The sequence below is a fragment of the Aotus nancymaae genome, unplaced genomic scaffold (genome assembly GCF_030222135.1).
Source record: "Aotus nancymaae isolate 86718 unplaced genomic scaffold, 86718_ANA_hifiasm-v0.15.2.pri h1tg000046l, whole genome shotgun sequence".
Taxonomy (NCBI): Eukaryota; Metazoa; Chordata; class Mammalia; order Primates; family Aotidae; genus Aotus; species Aotus nancymaae.
In genome coordinates this window covers 30,050,258-30,070,498 of record NW_026988460.1, presented here as the reverse complement: position 1 = coordinate 30,070,498, position 20,241 = coordinate 30,050,258, and the positions used below count along the sequence as shown (strand labels likewise).

Genomic DNA, 20,241 nt, shown 5'->3' with positions numbered 1-20,241 from the left:
TGAATGGGCATGGCTGTGTTCCAGTAAAATTTAATGTACAAAAACAGGTGTCACTAATGGCCTGAGCTCTTTACTTACATTGTATGTCCTCAGGGAACTGATCACACAGTAATGTTATTATTGGTTTGCCATCCTTGCCCCTCCCCCGGTCTGTAAGCTCTATAATAGGCATGGAATGGGTCTCATCTCTACATCCCCAGTTAGCACTTAGCAAAGTGTCTGATAAACAGTAAGCACTTTAACAAATGTTGCCTGAATTAATGAATGAGAAAACTAAACCTCAATTATACTATCTTATCCTACTATGTAGAGTAAGAGTGAGCAAAAGCATACATACACAAGAGGATGCCTGTGTGTGCATGGAGGGGAAGTTAACATTTTTTGAACATTTAAAATATGCTGGGCATTTTACATAAATTAACTTATTTGTCAAGCCTTGTGACTATCCCATTTCAGTAGATGAAGAAACTAAGCCTCAAAAATTTAGGTAAGGTGCCTCAAATCTCTCTCTCTCTCTTTTTTTTTTAGGAGACAAAGTCCTGCTCCATCATCCAGGCTGGACTTCAATGGTTCAATCATGGCTCACTGCAGCCTTGACCACTTATGATCAAGCCATCCACCCGCCTCAATCACCTTAGTAGCATGAACTACAGGCATGTGCCATCATGCTCAGCTAGCTTTTTTTATTTTTATTCTTGTAGGGACTGTATCTCACTATGTTGCCCAAGCTGTTACTAAACTCCCGGGTTGAAGTGATCCTCCCACCTCAGCTTCTCAAAGTGCTGAGATTACAGGTGTGAGCCACTATACCTGGCCCCCAAATCTTACAGTTAGTAAATAACAGAGGCAGGATTTGAATACATGTCTAATGAACTCCAAAGCCCAAGTTCTTCCCAATACTTCTAGGTACAAATTTCCTTAAAACAACCTGACCTGAGGCCTGACATTACCATTATTTTGTAGCTATGATATACAAACAAAAATTAGGTACTTCAGAGAAATATTTTACGGGACTAAAGAAAACTGAGAAAATAACCCAAAGAAATAAACTTCTGCTCAGATTCTAATCTGTCATTCCACTTACATGCATCAGCATAGATTTCCTGCACGAACAGAAGATACAAAGGCGGAGCTTAGGAATTTAGGAAGTAAAAGCTTGTACCAAACTACTGTAAGACAGGTACATTTAAAAAGTTACGCCAATGATGAACACGAGGCAAAAGAAGTTAGCTTACGGAAAGTGATTCTTAATCTTAGGGAAATTGTAAAATAATTGATAGCTCTTTAAAAGCTTGCCTGGTAAGAGTAGAAAGGAAATGGTTATTGGATCAGATAGACCAGTTCTGCTGAGGGTCTTAAAGAGTCTCAATTTTCTCATCTATAAAACTAATACCTCTCCTTTATATGGCTAACAAGATTTTTTTTTTTTTGAGACAGTTTCACTCTGTCGTCCACGCTGGAGTGCAATGGCATGATCTTGGCTTACTGCAACCTCCACCTCCCGGGTTCAAGTGATTCTCGTGTCTCAGCCTCTCTAGTAGCTGGGATTACAGGTGCATGCCACTGCACCCAGCTAATTTTTGTATTTTTAGAAGAGACGGCATTTCATCATGTTGTGCAGGCTGGTCTTGAACTCCTGACCTCAAGTGATCTACCCGCCTCAGCCTCCTGAATTACTGGGATTAAAGGTGTGAGACACTTCGCCCTACCTAGTCACATATTTTAGGTAATATTTATAAAAACACTTATTTACTTGTTTTAAGTAAATTTTTAAATGTGACCATCAGTAGTAGACAAGAAGTTAAAGTTGTGATCAAATCTCTGGTTTCACTGGAATATGTCAATTTGACATATCCTCATTCCCTGCTAAGCTTTGCGTCTCAAAACAGTCATTTTGGCTGGGCGAGGTGGCTCACACCTGTAATCCCAGCACTTTGGGAGTCCAAGGTGGGCAGATCACTTAAGGTCAGGAGTTCAAGACCACCATGGTCAAGATGGTGAAACCCCATCTCTACTAAAAATACAAAAAATAGTTGGGCATCATAGTGCATGCCTGTAATCCCAGCTATTTGAGAGGCTGGGGCAGGAGAATCGCTTGAACCTGGTAGGCAGAGGTTGCAGTGAGCTGAGATTGTACCACTGCACTCCAGCCTGGGCGACATAGCAAGATTCCATCTCAAAAATAAAAATAAATAAACAAATAAATAAAAGTAACAATTTCGTTATCTCTTTGTCCAACAGTAACTGAATTATTAATTTATCTGGGACTATCATTGATCCATTATGACTGAGGCAATTGAAAGGCCGTCTTAAAAAATATTTCTAACACAGAAATCTAAGATTTCAACAAAGCACTTGCCTAGGCATTTGAACAGATCAGAATTTTCTCCTTGACAAAAACTTTGCCTCTCTCCACAGCTCAGGCTTATGGAAATGAGATGGCCCTATATGCGGGTGAGAATGCAATTAAAATTTTATTTTCAAAGAAAAAAAGGTTTCTTGACTAAAGCCACAACATCTCAAGTATGTACATCTTGTACCAATAAATGACACAGAATACAGAGTATGCTGCCCTTAAGACAGTTAGCAAAGAGCTAAATCTTAAATTATTATCCCATTCATCTCTAAAGTGAGAATAATTGATAAATAATAAAACATATGCTTTCTTGCTTTTTAAAGACTTGACAAGTCAGCCTTTTAGATTTTCTAGACCCTGTCTCTAGCGCTCCCTGAGATACCAGAAAAACACTGGTTATGTTAACTTAGCTTCAGATAGAAAATATTGACTCAAAGTTAGCTTTGGGTTTCATTGATGGTATATACAAGAAATTCACATTAAGGGTAATTACATTTTATGGAGAGCTAATGAAGAAGACACTGTCTATTCTGTTACTCGATGTCACTATGTAAGGACACATGCAACAAATCCCTTTAGAATTTAGTGCCAGGAAAATAGTTTGTCTATCTTGAAAAAGTGATATGCTTCCTTTATCAGACAATGGGAAGTAAGTTAAGCATCATGTTTCTTTATTTGCTTTAACAGATGAATCAGAACTAAAAATTGATTTTTTAGCTATAGTAATCATCTAATCATAGCTTCACAGTACCATTATGCTTATCCATCCTTATGGTATTATGACAGACTTTGTTTTTAACTATTATATATGAGTTTTTCCTAAAGCCTTACAAAAGCTTTCTAAAAATAGTATTCTGGATTCTAATCTTAGGCAGAAAGCTTCTTGTAGGCAGAGAGAGTCTTTATTTTTATTTCTCTGTATTTCTAGTATGCAGAAAAGTATATAAATAAATGTATAAATGTATATGTACACATATATATATATTCTAAAATCTTTATGATATTACACCACACACTATATATACAGGCATCCTAGAGTGAATGTAGAAAATGGAAACAGAAGGTAGGCATGAGAATGGGGATTAGTTAAGTAGGCTATCAGAGATAGATGTGGAAAATGAGGGAGTAAGGGAAGACAGGTAGAATATAATATATTTATACCAAATGCAGACAGCAGATAATGTGTCTGTTCCAATTGCAGAAAGCAGTTAAAAAAAAACTAGGCTATTTCTGAGGAAGGAGGCATGGGCATTAAATAAACACATGAAGAAGACATTAGTTACAATAGTCTGTAAGTGCAAAGAAGAAAAGGTGTCAACAATAGGAAAGTTGGCTGAGTGTGGTAGCTCAAGCCTGTAATCTTGGCACTTTGTGAGGCCAAGGATTGCTTGAGTGCAGGAGTTCAAAACCAGCCTGGGCAACACAGGGAGATCCTGTCTCTTAAAAAAAAAAAAGAATAGGAAAGTCTATTTCTTTCTTTCTTTTCCTTTTGTTTTTTTTTCAGACAGAGTCCTACTCTGTCACCTAGGCTGGAGCGCAGTGGCACGATCACAGCTCACTGCAGCCTCTGCCTCCCAGGTTCAAGCGATTTTCCTGCCTCAGCCTCCTGAGTACTGGCTGGAGTGCAGTAGCTCGGTCTCACCTCACTGCAACCTCCATTTCCTGGGTTCAAGCGATTCTCCAGCCTTGCCTCCTGAGTAGCTGGGATTACAAGCATGCGCTACCATACCTGGCTAATTTTGTATTTTTAGTAGAGATGGGGTCTCGCCATGTTGGCCGGGCTGCTCTCAAACTCCTGACCTCAGGTGATCCACTCGCGACTAAAAAATCACATGCGACTAAGAAATACATCAATATCGGCTGGATGTGGTGGCTCACACCTGTAATCCCAGCTCTTTGGAAGGCCGAAGGAGGATGATCACTTGAAGCCAAGAGTTCGAGACCAGCCTGGCCAACATGGTGAAAGCCCGTCTCAACTAAAAATACAAACAGTAGCCAGGCATGGTGGCACATGCCTGTAATCACAGCTACTTGGGAGGCTGAGATACAAGACTCACTTGAACCCAGGAGGCGGCTGCAAGGAGCCAAGATCATGCCACTGCACTCCAACCTGGGTGACAGAATAAGACTCTGTCTCAACAACAACAACAACAAAAAACAAAAAAAGAAAGAAAGAAAAAGATATACATCAACATCACTGAATAAGAAGGGCTGAATCTGGAAATTTATCACTGCAAGTTGCTTCCACCTAAGCATCTACTGAAGCACATACACTGGTTTCGATCATTGTGCTTCCTGAACCATTCCTCATGATTAGATAGTTTCCACCCTAACTTGTAGCTATAGCTGCCCTCACTGAGGTCCAGATACAAATCTGTATCCCAATAAGGGCAGAATTGGGCCAGAGACTGCATGTTCATTCGTTAGAAATTCTATTGTAAATCTCACTAGTTACTTAATCAGGAAAGTTTTTAAAAGAGTAGATATCTTAATGTTACTACTTGAAAAAATAGAGCATAATTTTCAGAATGCCTTAAAAGATGAAATATTTGGCAGGGTGCAGTGGCTTACTTTTGAAATCACCGCATTTTGGGAGGCCGAGGTGGGTGGATTACGAGGTTAGGAGTTCAAGACCAGCCTGGCCAATATGGTGAAACCCCGTTTCTACTAAAAAATACAAAAATTAGCCGGTCATGGTGGCGTGCACCTGTAGTCCCAGCTACTCAGGAGGCTGAGGCAGGAGAATTGCTAGAACCTGGGAGGCGGAGGTTGCAGTGAGCTGAGATTGCGCCATTGCACTCCAGCTTGGGCGACAGAGTGAGACTCGGTCTCAAAAAAAAAAAAAAAGATGAAATATTTTAAACAAGAAATTAACATGAATACAAATCCAACTTCACATAAAACAGAGGAGAAAAAGAATAAGGAGTTTTAATACAAAATCAAAGTGGAAGAATAAGAACTAAATATCATTAAAATGTTCTTACCGATGCAGTTTACCACCGTAAAATGGCTTGGTATGAAAAGTGATGCTGGCTGAATATCCAGTTTTTGCACAGTTGACACTGACTTTGCCACCCAGTTCTACCCATGGAACAGTCAAAATTGACCGGGCATATGCACAAGGTAGAGAAAATGTGTATTCTTCTCCATGCTCCAACAGACTAAGGATACCTGAATATGAAAACATGAGGGTGGTTAACATCTTTTTAAAGAAACAGCTACCAAAGAAATCCATATTATTTTTTTCCTGTCTAGTAAATAAACATCATCATTTTTCCTAATCTTCATTTAACTTTCAATGAAATTGACTTCATTTATAACTATATCTGACATCATTACAAGGTAGTAGTGAATTAAGGTTACTTTCACTATGATCTTTCTGTCCCTTTGAGGTTCACGGGCCCAGTAAATGTTACAGTGGAAACATTTCAAGAGTTTCCTCTAATGCTCCTAAAATATATATATATATTTTTAACAGAGTTTTGCCCCTGTTGCCCAGACTGGAGTGCAGGGGTGTGATCTTGGCTCACTGCAATCTCTGACTTCCGGGTCAAGTGATTCTCCTTCCTCAGCCTCCTGAGTAGCTGGGATTACAGATGCCCACCACCATTCCCAGTTAATTTTTTGTATTTTTAGTGGAGATGGGATTTCACCATGTTGGCCAGGCTAGTCTCGAACTCCTGACCTGAAGTAATCCACCTTCCTGGGCCTCCCAAAGTGCTGGGACTACAGGCGTGAGCCACTATGCCCAGCCCCACTCCTGATTTTTACACACTTTCTGTTGAGAGTAACAGTAACCATTTAATTTCCAGTATATTCCATTAATATATAACAGCATTTAATCAAAAATTATTTACATACCTCTTTTATAATTAGAGCATGATTAAGATATGAATGCTTTCTCCATTTTTTTTTTTTTAAGTTTTTACATTTGAGACAAGGTCCTCCTCTGTCACACAGGTTGGAGTGCAGTGGCATGATCACAGCTCACTGTAGCCTCAATCTCCTGAGCTCAAGTGATCCTGCCACTTCAGTCTCTCAAGTACCTGAGATTACAGAAGCAAGCCACTATGTCTAGTTAATTTTTTTATTTTTATTTTTGTAGAGATAGGGTCTCATTATGTTACCCAGTCTGGTCTCCAACTCCTGGGTTCAGGCTATCTTTCCACCTTGGCCCAGCAAAGTGTTGGGATTACAGGTGTGAGCCACTGTGCTCGGCTTTTCTTCACTTCTTGAAGTATTTCCTTTCTTGTAGAGTGAGAGGCTACCATTTCCAGATTCTTAAGGTTACATAAACTGTTAAGAGTTACTGTCCTTTGGGAGAGTATCAAAGAATATGGTTCTAAATGTGTCTATTTCTTAACTTTTATGACCTTACACATGTCCCTTCACCTGTAGACTTCAGTTTTTTTTCACTTACAGAATGAGCAAATTGATCTATGAAGTACTTAAGGCTACTGTTAGGGAGCTTATAACCAAAGATGGCAAACATTTTTTTTTAAACTAATAAAATATGAATAATTTCAGCTGGGTGTGGTGGCTCACAACTGTAATCCCAGAACTTTGGGAGGCCAAAGTGGGTGGATCACTTGAGCTCAGAAGTTTGAGACCAGCCTGGGCAACATGGCAAAACTTGTCTCTACAAAAAATATGAAAATTAGTTGGGCGTGGTGGTGTATGCCTGCAATCCCAGCTACTCTGGAAGCTGAGGTGGGAGGATGGCCTGAGCTTGGGAGGCAGAGGTCACAGTGACCCAAGATGGCACTACTGCACTTTAACCTCGGCGACAGCTAGAACTTGTTACAAAAAAAAAGAAAATAAAAAAATAAATAAAAACAACCAGAGAGAGAGTACTTTCTAATGTTATAAAAGTTGTAATTAACTTGAAATATTATTTGGAGATTGGTAAGACATATTACAACAGAACTTAAAAATGGGGAAAAGTGAAAAAGAAGATATTTTCTGCACAATGACTATAACACAATATCAAACTATTAAGAGTCACAGGCTTAATGATGCCATGCTTACATTGTAAGTTTACATTCAGAACAAAGTATTCTTTGCATAAGAGCTTTCCTTTAACATAAAGTGGTAGTTTTTTCCTATCATTACATTTTCATTAACTCTTGAATAATTTCTGTGAAGATTTGTGTTTTTGTTTCATATTCTATTCTTGGCCAACAAACACTGTATTTCCAAAAATTATTTTTTCATAATCTTCTGATGAAGTAGAATTAAATTTTATCAGTATATATTTTAAAATATTCTATGAACAGCACCTCTGGCTTCCATCTCCGAAAGTACTGAGATTATAGGCTAATGCTTGGAGGTGGAGGCCAAAGGATCACTGGAGCCCAGGAATTCAAGATCAGCCTGGGCAACATATTGAGACCGTGTCTCTAAAAATTAAAATTAAAAAAATTAGCTTAGCATGGGTGGTGTGTGCCTGTAGTCCTAGCTACTTGGGAGACTGAGGCAGGAGGATGGCTTAAGCCGAGTAGGCCAAGGCTGCAGTTAGTCATGACCGGGCCACTGCACTTCAGCCTGGGTAACAGAGAAAGACCTTATTTCTAAAAAAAAAAAAAATTAAAAAAATTTTTTTAAAAAGATTTACCTAGAAGAGTTTATTGTGGTTTTTATAATAATAAAAATTTGGGACCAACCTCAATGTCCAAAGTAGAGGGAAATGTTTAAATAAAAGATAGAAAATGTACTTCATAGAATATTATGCAGTCATTAAAATATGTTTTATCAATGACATGAGAAAATGAATATACTTAATTTAAAAAGCAGGACACGAAACTATACATATTATTAATTTTAATTTTATAAGGCTGAAAGTATGTACATAAGCACACAGAGTATAAAATATTAAATCATATATATCTGGATGTAGGCATTATAGAAGCTTTTATTTTCTCCTTTATACTTTTCTAGTTTTCCAAATATTTGATAAGAAATATTTAAAATTACCAGGCATGATGGCTCATGCCTGCAATCCCACTACTTGGGAGGCCGAGGTGGGTGGATCACCAGAGGTCAGAAGTTCAAGACCAACCTAGCCAACATGCTGAAACCTGTCTCTACTAAAAATACAAAAATCAGCTGGGCATGGTGGCGGGCACCTGCAATCCCAGCTACTCAGGAGGCTGCGGCAGAAGAACTGCTTGAACCCAGGACGTAGAGGTTGCAGTGAGCCCAGATCGCGCCAATGCACTCCAGCCTGGGTGACACAGTGAGACTCCATCTCAAAAAAGAAATATTTAAAATCAGAAAAAAAAAAATTTAAAATGAATTTATGTTAGTTCATAGATATACTCCTCCCATCCCCCGCAAGAAGCATTCCAGAATACTCCAGGAACTGGGGTGAAAAAGCAGTAACATTTTAAACTTAGAGTTAATATTTATCTAGGGTTCCTAAATTTAAGATTGTAGTTGGATATTAAAAATTATAAAACAGGCACTTGACCTTCATATGCCTGCGTGGGTTTCTTCCAAGCGAACTTTCCTTTCTTTACTGTTCTGAAGTCTTTTAAAATAAACTTTCATTGCTGCTCAGAGAAAAAATATAAAATAATTTTTCTACTTACCTTCTCCAACCATTGTCACGCCTATTGACATGCCTAAGAACTTGCTCTTAGTCCAGACATGCGCATTTACACACATCTTCCTCTCTGTACATTCTGCATAAAATCCTGAGACTGGAGGATGATGAGAAACCTGTTCAGCAACAAATCTGACTGTATAACAGTCTGATCCCACCTGGTTCAAAGACTCCTCTGATGAAGGAGCATGATTTGTGACTCCCTTGGTGGAAGAACTAAAAACACTGGATGCTACTTCGCTTTTTGGCATCTTCCAGGAACAGTGAAATGTTTCTCCAATGATAGGATTGTACGGTTTTTTAGCAATGGCTCCCTTACGGCCTTCATGAAATGAGGTAAGGTAGTACTCAACAAAGCGAATCATTCTTTCCTCAGCTGTGGCTCCATTAGTTATGGCTACAAATAGGTCTGGATGAGACATAAAGTCTGCATACATTTCCAGCAAGGAACGCTTCTCTAGGATAAATGTAGGAAGCACCACCTAAAACAACAACAACAATCAACAAAATAAGGGCAGTTTAATCCACGTGTAGCATATCTGTAGACAACTATTCTCTCTCTCTGAAAACATTTCATTCTAGATGGGTGTTAAAAATAAATTCACAAAGAAAAAGTACTTAGTCACATTAAAAAAATAAGCATTCTTGCCCAGGCACAGTGGCTATTGCTATAATCCCAGCACTTTGGGAGGCCAAGTTGGGAGGACTGTTTCAGCACAAGAGATCGAGAACAGCTGGAGCAACAGAGTGGAACCCTGTCTTTACAACAGACAAAAATTAGCTGGGTATGGTGCCTTGTACCTGTAGCCCCAGCTACTCAGGAGGCTGAGGCAGGAGGATCACTTGAGCCTGGGAGGTGAAGGCTATATTGAGCCATGACTGCACCACTGCACTTGTACCTGAGCAACAAAGTGAGACCCTATCTTAAAAAAAAAAAAAAAAAAAGCATACTTAAGAGGAAATGCAAACCTACCCAAGACTAAACATAAATTCAAGAGGGTCAGAAGAAGCTTCAAAAAAAAAACCCTCAAATTTCTAGACTAGATAAAAGTAGCACAAGGAAAATGGTGTTAAAACTCAAAGTAAATGTTAGCCATGCCTTTTCTCCTTTCCTATGTCAAAATCAATTGTAGATGAATGACCAAGACATGAGAAGGGTCAATAAATCTTATTCCCTGAGAATAGACTAAAGAGATCATAGACCAAAGCAAAACCCGCAACATATACTTCATCTTAAAACCAGGTAAGTGTAAGAAAGATTAAATATTTTACTTAAAGCAGAGTTGGAGAGGCACTGCAAAATGGTTCAATGCTTTGAGAAAGCAAAATCTGGCAATATTTTTCAAGAGCCCTAAGATGTTCTTACCCATTTAGCCTAGTACTTACTGTTCCAAGAATCTACCTTAGGAAATAAATAATTGAATGAAGGAAAAGCAATGTGAAAAAATAATCAGAACAACCTGCATTTTAAACTATGGTTTTAGCTAACTGAAGAAGGAAACTTGACTATTATAGTCATTTAAAAAGATGGTTTTGAAGATGATACAAATAATACAAAGACAGTGGATGTTGCAGGTTCAGCTGGTGAATTGAACACATGCATCTTAATTTCACTTTCTACCGAAATTCCATTGAAATATTAACTTCATATAAAGACAAACCCAGAGATACCAGGAAAGTAGACAAAACACAACAAAACTTTCAGAGTTCCTAACTAGTAAGCTGAATCTTAGGCAGTAGTTTACAATATGCACAGATTCCTGAAGAGGCTCAAGAACTGACAGCACTAGGTACCTCTGGATCTAGGGGTTCAGACAAATGCTAAAATAAAAATAACTGAGTAAAATCTGTATGCAAAGCATTAGATGGCTAACTCATCCCCTCAACTCCACTCTAGTAATTTATTGCTACTCCAACTCTAGTAACTTATTGTTAGTAAATCCTCTCTTGGACCTCAAAGTCTAGAGGTTTAGCCTCCGGATAGTTAAACAAGGTGGTCTATTCTCTAGACTGGAGAATAGCAAGGACTTCTAAGAGAGTGGATACCAAGTGGCAGATCACAAGGGCATTTAATAACTCCATATAAACTAAACGTTAGCTATTAACGCCCTCTCTCATGCAGGCTTCTTCTCTTTTTTAACTCCTTTTGACTCACCAAGTATGAGATGAAAAAATTTTTTTTCTGGGAAATTTGACTAAACTCAGAGGAAAAACCTAATGATACTGACACCAAGTTTCCCAACAAATGGCCCATACAGATTATGAGACAATGAAAAACACAGGGGCCACCTAAGCGTTAAAGCTTAAAATCAGGTTTTAGTTTCCCTAAACTTAATTGTGGGAAGAAAAGAAATACTGATTTCTGACAAAACCTCTAACTAGAAATACAAAGAGCAAAATAAACAGACTTGGAGGAAACAGAAATCTCAGAGGAGGGGAAAAAACAAAAATAAAAAATATTATCTTCAGAGAATTAAGAAGGTATTATATATATATACACAACAAGAATGCTTTTTTAAAAACTCAGAAAATTTAAAAACATAACGATAGGGCCGGGTGCCGTGGCTCACGCTTGTAATCCCAGCACTTTGGGAGGCCGAGGCGGGTGGATCACGAGGTTAAGAGATCGAGACCATCCCGGTCAACATGGCGAAACCCCGCCTCTACTAAAAATACAAAAAATTAGCTGGGCGTGGTGGCGCGTGCCTGTAATCCCAGCTACTCAGGAGGCTGAGGCAGGAGAATTGCCTGAACCCAGGAGGCGGAGGTTGCGGTGAGCCAAGATCACGCCATTGCACTCCAGCCTGGGTAACAAGAGCGAAACTCCATCTCAAAAAAAAAAAAAGAAAAAAAAAGAAAACATAACGATAATTAAGTCAAAAGAAGTGTTAAAAGATAAAAGGTGAGGAAATCTCCCCAAAACACAGAAGACAGACAAGGACAGAAAAACAAAAGTAGGAGAGAAAAATAAAAGACCAGACCAGGAAGTCCAATGGCCATATAAGGATTTCAGAGAAAACAAACAAACAAACAAGAAATGGAAGAAAGAAAATTCACTGTGATGGTTAATACTGAGTGTCAACTTGATTGGACTGAAGGATGCAAAGTATTGTTCCTGGGTGTGTCTGTGAGGGTGTTGCCAAAGGAGATTAACATTGGAGTCAGTGGACTGGGACAGGCAGACCCACCCTCAATCCTGATGGGCACCATCTAATCAGTTGCTAGGATAAAAGCTGGCAGAGGAACATGGAAGGACTAGACTGGCTTAGTCTTCTGGTCTCCATCTTTTTCCTGTGCTGGATGGTTCCTGCCCTCGAACATCGGACTCCAAGTTCTTCAGCTTTTGGACTCTTGGATGTTCCACCACAGACTGAAGACTGTATTGCTGGCTTCCCTACTTTTGAGGTTTGGGGACTCAGACTGGCTTCCTTGCTCCTCATCTTGCAGATGGCTTATTATGGGACTCTACCTTGTGACTGTGTGAGTCAATACTCCTTACTAAACTCCCATATATATATATATATATCTGTCCTATTAGTCTGTCCCTCTAGAGAACCCTAATACAATCATCAAAGAAATAATTTAAGAAAATTTCAGAGAACTCAAAACATGAGTTGTCACACTGAAAAGGCCCACCAAGTGCCCAGATACAATGGATAAAAGAAACCTACATCAATGTCACAATACTAATACATGACAAAGAAGATTCTAAACAATTTCAGAGAGAAAAACATACAAAACAAGTCACCAACAAAAGATCAGGAATCAGAATGACTTTAGTCTTTTTATTAGAACCCTGTAGAAAGGAGACAACATCATAAAAGAAAATTATTTACAAGTAACAAATTCTCTCTTTTTTTTTTTTTTTTTGAGACAGAGTCTTGCTCTGTCACCCAGGCTGGAGTGCAGTGGCGCAATTTTAGCTCACTGCAACCTCTGCCTCCCAGGTTCAAGTGATTCTTGTGCCTCAGCTTCCTGAGTAGCTGGGATTACAGGTGTGTGCCACCATGCCTGGCTAATTTTTGTATTTTTGGTAGATACAAGATTTCTCCATGTTGGCCAGGCAGGTCTCAAACTCCTGGCCTCAAGTGATCCTCCCGCTTTGGCCTCACAAAGTGCTGGGATTGCAGGTGTGAGCCACCGCACCCAGCCACAAGTAACATATTATATCTAAACCAGCAATCAAACATGAAGGCAACACAGACATTTCGGATGCACATTTTCACATTTGCTTCTCACAGACCTTTCTGAGAAATTAAAGGAGGATGTGCTCCAAAAAATGAGAGGCAACCAAGAAAGAAGAAATGGATACAGTAAACAGATTTAGTCAAAGAGAAAGCTAAAGGAAATCCTGGTCCAGATTAGAATGATGTGACTCAAGAGAAAGACATACTGAAGACTGTCATCCACATGTTTCATGATGCCATTTTATCATCTTTTCAAACCTGAGGATAGAATAGCCTAGTGAAACCGATCCCAAGTTTATCTGTATTTGGATTGTGTTGACTATCTGCTGATGAATTTCTAATTCTCCTCTCCATGTTCTGCTATCTGGATTGGCTGAAGATGCTCATTTCCCCCACAGATGCCTGCTCACTTCAATCTATTCCTGAGAGTTAGAGGTAGGTCAGTTTGCTTTGAAACTGAAAATACTGAACAGCTCACTCACCCAGCCCACATTCCTGCATGATGTCCTGTAGCTGGCTCACACCAAACACTCTGGGATGTATATTTTACAGGACTCACAACTTTGCCTTCTAATTTCACCAGAAACGGCTGTTCTAAACTTTCTCAGTAACTTATAAAATGCTAAAGCCAGAGATGCAAATGTTTAGCTTGTCTTTCTATGAATGGCAACATGGTCTTTTCCTTATGCTAAGCTTGTGTTAGCTATTCATTTTTTCCTAATCATCATTATGAAGTACAAAAAGGTGGTAAAACTATAGCTAAAAGTAGAGGGATAATTAACACAAAAGTCAAGTAAATTGTTTTATGGAGGACAAAGTAGAAGACTATAAACGAGAGGTAAACTCAGAGATTCCAAGTTCAGGCATTGTTCTATAACAATGTCAGAGGAAGATAGGTGGGTATTCATTTTATCTTTTTTCTTTGAATGTTTATATGTATTCTATTCAGTATTCTGTGTGTTTAACACATTTCACACACACACACACAAATTAACTTAAAAAAGGAAATAAAATTGCATATAACTATGACAGCGTGAAGACAGACTGAACAGGAATACCCAAAGTGAGAGCTGTGTTATGTTAGGGTAGTGAAACGACAGATTTTCTAAAATTTTTTGTGTTTATACTAATTCCATAATATTATTTAAAAAGGAACAAAATGAGCAGTAGGGAAAATGTACATTACTTATTCACAACATGAAGGCTAGGACCATGGTTATCTTCTTTGTTGCTGTCCCAAGACCTAGCACATTGTCTGGAATATAACAGGGGCCTAGTAAATAGTCGATAAATAAGTGTTAAGATAAGAGGTAGCTGTGACTGCAGTTTAGTCACCAGGCTCTTCATTTATTTTTATTTATTTTTTGAGATTGAGTCTAGCTCTGTTGTCCAGGCTGGAGTGCAGTGGTGCAATCTCAGTTTACTGTAAACTCTGCCTTCTGGATTCAAGTGATTCTCCTGCTTCAACCTCCCGAGTAGCTGAGATTATAGGCATATGCCACCCTGCCTGGCTAATTATTTTGTTTGTTTTTAGTAAAGACGGGGTTTCACCATGTTGGCCAGGCTGGTCTCCAACTTCTGACTTGAAGTGATCTGCCTACCTCAGCCTCCCAAAGTGCTGGAATTACAGGCGTGAGCCACTGCGCCCAGCCACCAGGCTCTTTAATATTGCCTGAAAAGTATAATTCCATTAATGTGTAAATGTTCTTAATTTGTGGTTGGTTAATATTAACGTAATATATGTGTGATGTGTAACACATATAACTTTTTTGTTTGTTTGTTTGTTTTTGAGACAGGGTCTTGCTCCATTGCCCAGGCTGGAGTGCAGTGGTACAATCTCAGCTCACTGAAACCTTCACCTCCCAGGTTCAAGCAATTCTTGCACCTCCAGCCATCCTAGTTGCTGGGATTATAGTCATGCACCACCATGCCCAGCTAATTTTTGTATTTTTTAGTAGAGATAGGGATTCATCATGTTGGCTAGGCTGGTCTTGAATTCCTGGGCTCATGTGATCCACCTGCCTTGGCCTCCTAAAGTACTGAGATTACAGACATGAGCTACCACACCCAGCCACATATAACTTTTTAATCAACAAGGTACAAATGTGGAGAAAGTATAGTATATGCAGTTATTCATGTCATGAGAGAACTTTTATTATGTGGGTTATTATCTATCGTAGCACATTTTTTTCAAATGCACTTATGCCTCATAAACCTCAGTGCTGTTCTTGTGCCTTATAAATCCAAATCTATTCAGGGACTGCAAACACCATACTAACGAATACCAAAGAACCCCTCCAGAAGACTATTCATTTTTCACCAATTTCATAACTATGAGGTCTTTTCCAAACCATTAATATAAAAACATTTCTAGAACAGAAGTGATTCCCAGTTGAAATACTGAAGCTAGATAAATGAAAGCTTTACGGTTTCTTTGTTAATTCCTAAAATGTCTTCTTCTTATGCTTTCTATTTATATTTTTAGATGAACAGTTCATTGGAGACAATGTTTTAAATCTACCTTCAATGGCATCAAAAAATCTCCAATTAATACCTAACTCCTAAAGTCAATTTTGAAATTCCATACTAATGCAAAATTGTTTCATCAGTGATTCAAAGTAAATAATCCTACAGTAATAAATATTTGACATATATAGGTTTTGAATCTGATTTGCTTTTTAAATTAATGTCATGGATTGTTAAGACAAATTAAGGCACACTAGTTAAATAAACTGGCAACAGAGAAAACTGGTCTAAAATTTAAAACTACAGATTAGTGCTTCTCAAACTTTAATGTATATATGAATCATCAGGGATTTTATTCAAATGCAGATTCTGGTCCACTAAGTCTGGGACTGGGGCCTGAGATTCTGCATTCCTAACAAATTTCCAGGTGATGGCAATGCTACTGGTCTTCAGATGACACTTAAAGTAGTAAAGCTTTTGGCCAGGTATGTGCAAACTGTAGTCTTGGGGTAAAATCTGGCTGCCTATTTTAGTAAATGAAGTTTTGTTGCAATATAGCCATGCCCAATCCAGCATATTGTCTGTGGCTGCTTGTATACTACAAAGGCAGAGTTAAATAGCTACAACAGAGACCTATGTCCAAATAGCTACAAATATTTACTATCTGGCTCTTTACAGAAAAAGTCTGCAGATTCCTTTTATAGATAATACCCCAAATATATGATCCACATGTGGGAAGTAAGTGGAAGTGTCAATGCCTTTCATAGTTTTGTAGGATTACATAATTTTCTCTACATTTTCCAGTATAGTATACCAATGGATCCCTTTAATTTTGTTCTGAAACTCAAAGATGATTGATTGGTATTACTTGCCAGACAACTTCCTGCTGCACAAAAAAGCCAGAAAGCCCTGTTTTTTTTTCTTTTCCTGTGATAGAGTCGCCTAGACTGGAGTGCAGTGGCATGATCTCAGCTCACTGCAATCTCCACCTCCCAGGATCAAGTGATCCTCCCACCTCAGACTCCTGAGTAGCTGGGACTACAGGCCACCACACCTGGCTAATTTTTGCATTTTTAGTAGAGTGGGGTTTCACCATGTTGGCCAGGCTGGTCCCAAACTCCTGACCTCAAGTGATCCACCTATCTCAGCCACCTCCTGAGATGGGGTTTTGCCATGTTGGCCAGGCTAGTCTTGAACTCCTGACCTCAAGTGAACTGCCTGCCCCAGCCTCCTAAGACAGGGTTTCACCACATTGGCCAGATTGGTCTTGAACTTCTGACCTCAAGTGATCCACCTGCCTTTGCCTCCTGAGACGGGTTTTACTATGTTGGCCAGACTGATCTTGAATTCCTGACCTCAAATGATTCACCCGCCTTGGCCTCCCGAGGAGAAGGGATCATTTGAGATCAAGAGTTAAAGACCAGTCTGATTACAGGTGTGAGTCACTGTGCCTGGCCAAGAAAGCCATTTTTTATGAAAATAAGAAATGGTGATCAGGAGACTTAAAAAAAAAAAATCATAAAAAATAAAAAGCCCTGACATGAACATGAACAATTACTGGCAGTCCTTAACAATCTCCATAGCAAGCTTATGTCATTACTTACTCTCGTTAAGTCCATGCCCAGTTTGAGCTGTGACAAGAGATGTAAAATGACACTACGTTGTTCTTCTACAGCTCCCAAGTCATCCTCTTTGTTGTCACATGTATCCTCTATCTCATCATCTGCATTTATTTCTTCAGGCTCCTTGATGGAAAACAAAGCAAAAGTCTAGTAGCTGAACTACCTATTCATATCCATTGAGAACAAAAGTATAAATATCAGACATGAAGACATTTACATTTGACTTAAGTGAATCTGAGTATGGGCAAAAATCTTTCAGAAATATAACTATTTGTCCATGGAATAAATTTCCTTCAAAGACCCCCATTATTGCTGATATTGACCATATTGCAGTTCTGAGATATATATATATATATATATATCACATATGAACTATTTTTCTTTTTTGGGAATAAAACAGAATTTTTCGACCGGGCGCGGTGGCTCACGCCTGTAATCCCAGCACTTTGGGAGGCTGAGGCGGGTGGATCACGAGGTCAAGAGATCGAGACCATCCCGGTCAACATGGTGAAACCCCGTCTCTACTAAAAATACGAAAAATTAGCTGGGCATAGTGGCGCATGCCTGTAATCCCAGCTACTCAGGAGGCTGAGACAGGAAGAATTGCCTGAACCCAGGAGGCGGAGGTTGCGGTGAGCCGAGATCGCGCCATTGCACTCCAGCCTGGGTAACAAGAGCGAAACTCCGTCTCAAAAAAAAAAAAACAGAATTTTTCAAAAACAGTGAACAATGTCTTATCTGACTCTTAGGCCTTGCAGGCTTTAAGCATCAGACTGGAAACAGCACTACTACTGTAATTAAGTTCAAATGTTTTAAGACTTAAATATTTGCCATTTTTTAACTTAAAACAATAATATTAAAAGTGACATATATCACTTTATATATATATATACACACATAAGGTAATTATATAAAGTGATAAATATGTTTGTGTGTGTATTTTATATATATATATATATATATATTTTTTTTTTTTTTTTTTTTTTCCTTGATATGGAGATCTCACTCTGTCATCCAGGCTGGAGTGCAGTGGCTTATCTTAGCTTACTGCAATCTCTGTCTCCCAGGCTCAAGTGAGCCTCCCACCTCAGCCTCCCAAGTAGCTGGGACCACAGACATGGGCCACCATGCCCAGGTAATTTTTTGTATTTTTGGTAGAGATGTGGTTTCACCATGTTTCCCAGGCTGGTCTCAAACCCCTGAGCTCAAGGGATCCGCCCGCCATGGCCTCTCAAAGTGCTAGGATTACAGGCATGAGGTGTCCAGCCTATAACCTACATTTTGATATTTGCTCATGAATATATTTTGATATATGCTCATTCTTGAAGTTCCTAGGAGGAAGTCTTAGGGTTGAGGAGAATGCTTAAGTATAAGAATGAAAACCCTGTATTTGCTTATGCAGTCATAATGTCACAAAAAATTATCTGCACAGCTCTTCAATCAATCGATAGATCAATCAATAAAACAGCTCTGTGGAAAACCTTGTTAGTATCTCTGTGTGAGAGGGCTTTATATAGTATAACTTTTGGTATTCTATTACATTTTAAGTTACAAGGATTTTAAAGGAAATGATTTTGTTAATGTCTATCTTTGATTTTTCCCTCCCACAATCAAATCCTATCATACAAGAAGCCATCTGTTCTAGACAAAGAAAACAAATCCCTCCGGGCCCAGTGACTCACGCCTGTAATCCCAGCACTTTGGGAGGCCCAGGCAGGAGAACTGCTTGAGTCCAGGAGTTCAAGATCAGCCTGGGCAACATGGCAAAACCCATTTCTACAAAAAGTACAAAAAATTAGCTGACAGTGGTGGCGCACACCTGTGGTCCCAGCTACATGGAAGGCTGAGGTGGGAGGATTGCTAGAGCTTGGGAGGTGGAGGTTGGAGTGAGCCGAGATTGCATCACTGCACTCCAGCCTGGGCTACAGAGTGAGACCCTGTCTCAAAGAAAAAAAATCCTAATCAGGTATAAAATCAAGAACTTCATTTTCTCAAAACATGAAAAATATAAAATATAGTGACAGTGTTAAAAAAAAATGGGTTTCTGAATATTCTTTTGCCTTTATCCTTTTTACTCCTCCCTTATATCAATGAAATCTGTATCAGCTCACATTCTGATAAAGCAATTAATGATCTAGTTCATTTCCTTATATTAAGACCACTCAAATAACTAACATTTACATTTATCAGAATTACTTCTGTTTTTATGACCTTCAGGAGAGATCTCAAAGGCTTTCTCAATTCCCGTTTTTAACGGCTAGTAAGAGTGTGAGAAGGTATTTTCTGTTACGTAGCCTAAATCAGTTATACAACATTGTTTAAGTATACTTGTGAATGTTTATGGACACCAAATATATTATAGGAGATTAAATCAAATGTTGAGAAAAACCTTTCTAGGTCTTGATTAAATAATGTTCTCCATGCCAGGCATGGTGGCTCACATGTATAATCCCAACACCTTGGGAGGCCGAAGCAGGTGGATTACTTGAGCCCAGGAGTTTGACACCAGCCTGGGCAACATGGGGAAACCCTGTCTCTACCGAAAAAAAAAAAAAAAAAAAAAGCTGGGTATAGTGGTGTATACCTGTATTCTCAGCTACTTGGGAAGCTGAGATGAGAGGATCACTTGAGCCTGGGAGATTGAGGCTGCAGTGAGCCATAATTGCACCATTACACTTCACTCTGGGTGACAGAGTAAGACCCTGTCTCAAACAAACTAAAAAAGTTCTCCAATTCTCTGAAAAGGTACCATTACATCTGAGGTCAGAAGTTGGCCACAAATAATGCAAATATAGCTTTAATGCTATAGTTTATTTTATGGTTTAGAATGTTCTCCAATGAAAATAATATTACATTAAAGAAATAAAACTTAACCTGGTAGAAAAACTATTTAAAAGGATACAGTTTTTGTTTCTATAAAAAGTCATATCACTTATTAGAATATAAAAAGAGAAATCAGGCCAGGCAAGGTAGCTCATACCAATTATCCTAGCAGTTTGGGAGGCT

The 20,241-nt window shown here is 38.8% G+C and overlaps 1 protein-coding gene across 1 annotated transcript in view; it reads right to left on the bottom strand.

Moving 5' to 3' along the window:
• The window catches only part of OSBPL11 (oxysterol binding protein like 11), an 88,262-nt gene that overhangs the window by 15,991 nt on the left and 52,030 nt on the right, over positions 1–20,241 (bottom strand). The window contains exons 8-10 of the mRNA XM_064362120.1: positions 17,218–17,358; positions 8,947–9,442; positions 5,341–5,527 (exon numbers count right to left, since the gene is read on the bottom strand). Of these exons, the coding sequence (XP_064218190.1) occupies positions 5,341–5,527; positions 8,947–9,442; positions 17,218–17,358 (824 nt within the window). The remainder of the gene's footprint in view (positions 1–5,340; positions 5,528–8,946; positions 9,443–17,217; positions 17,359–20,241) is intronic.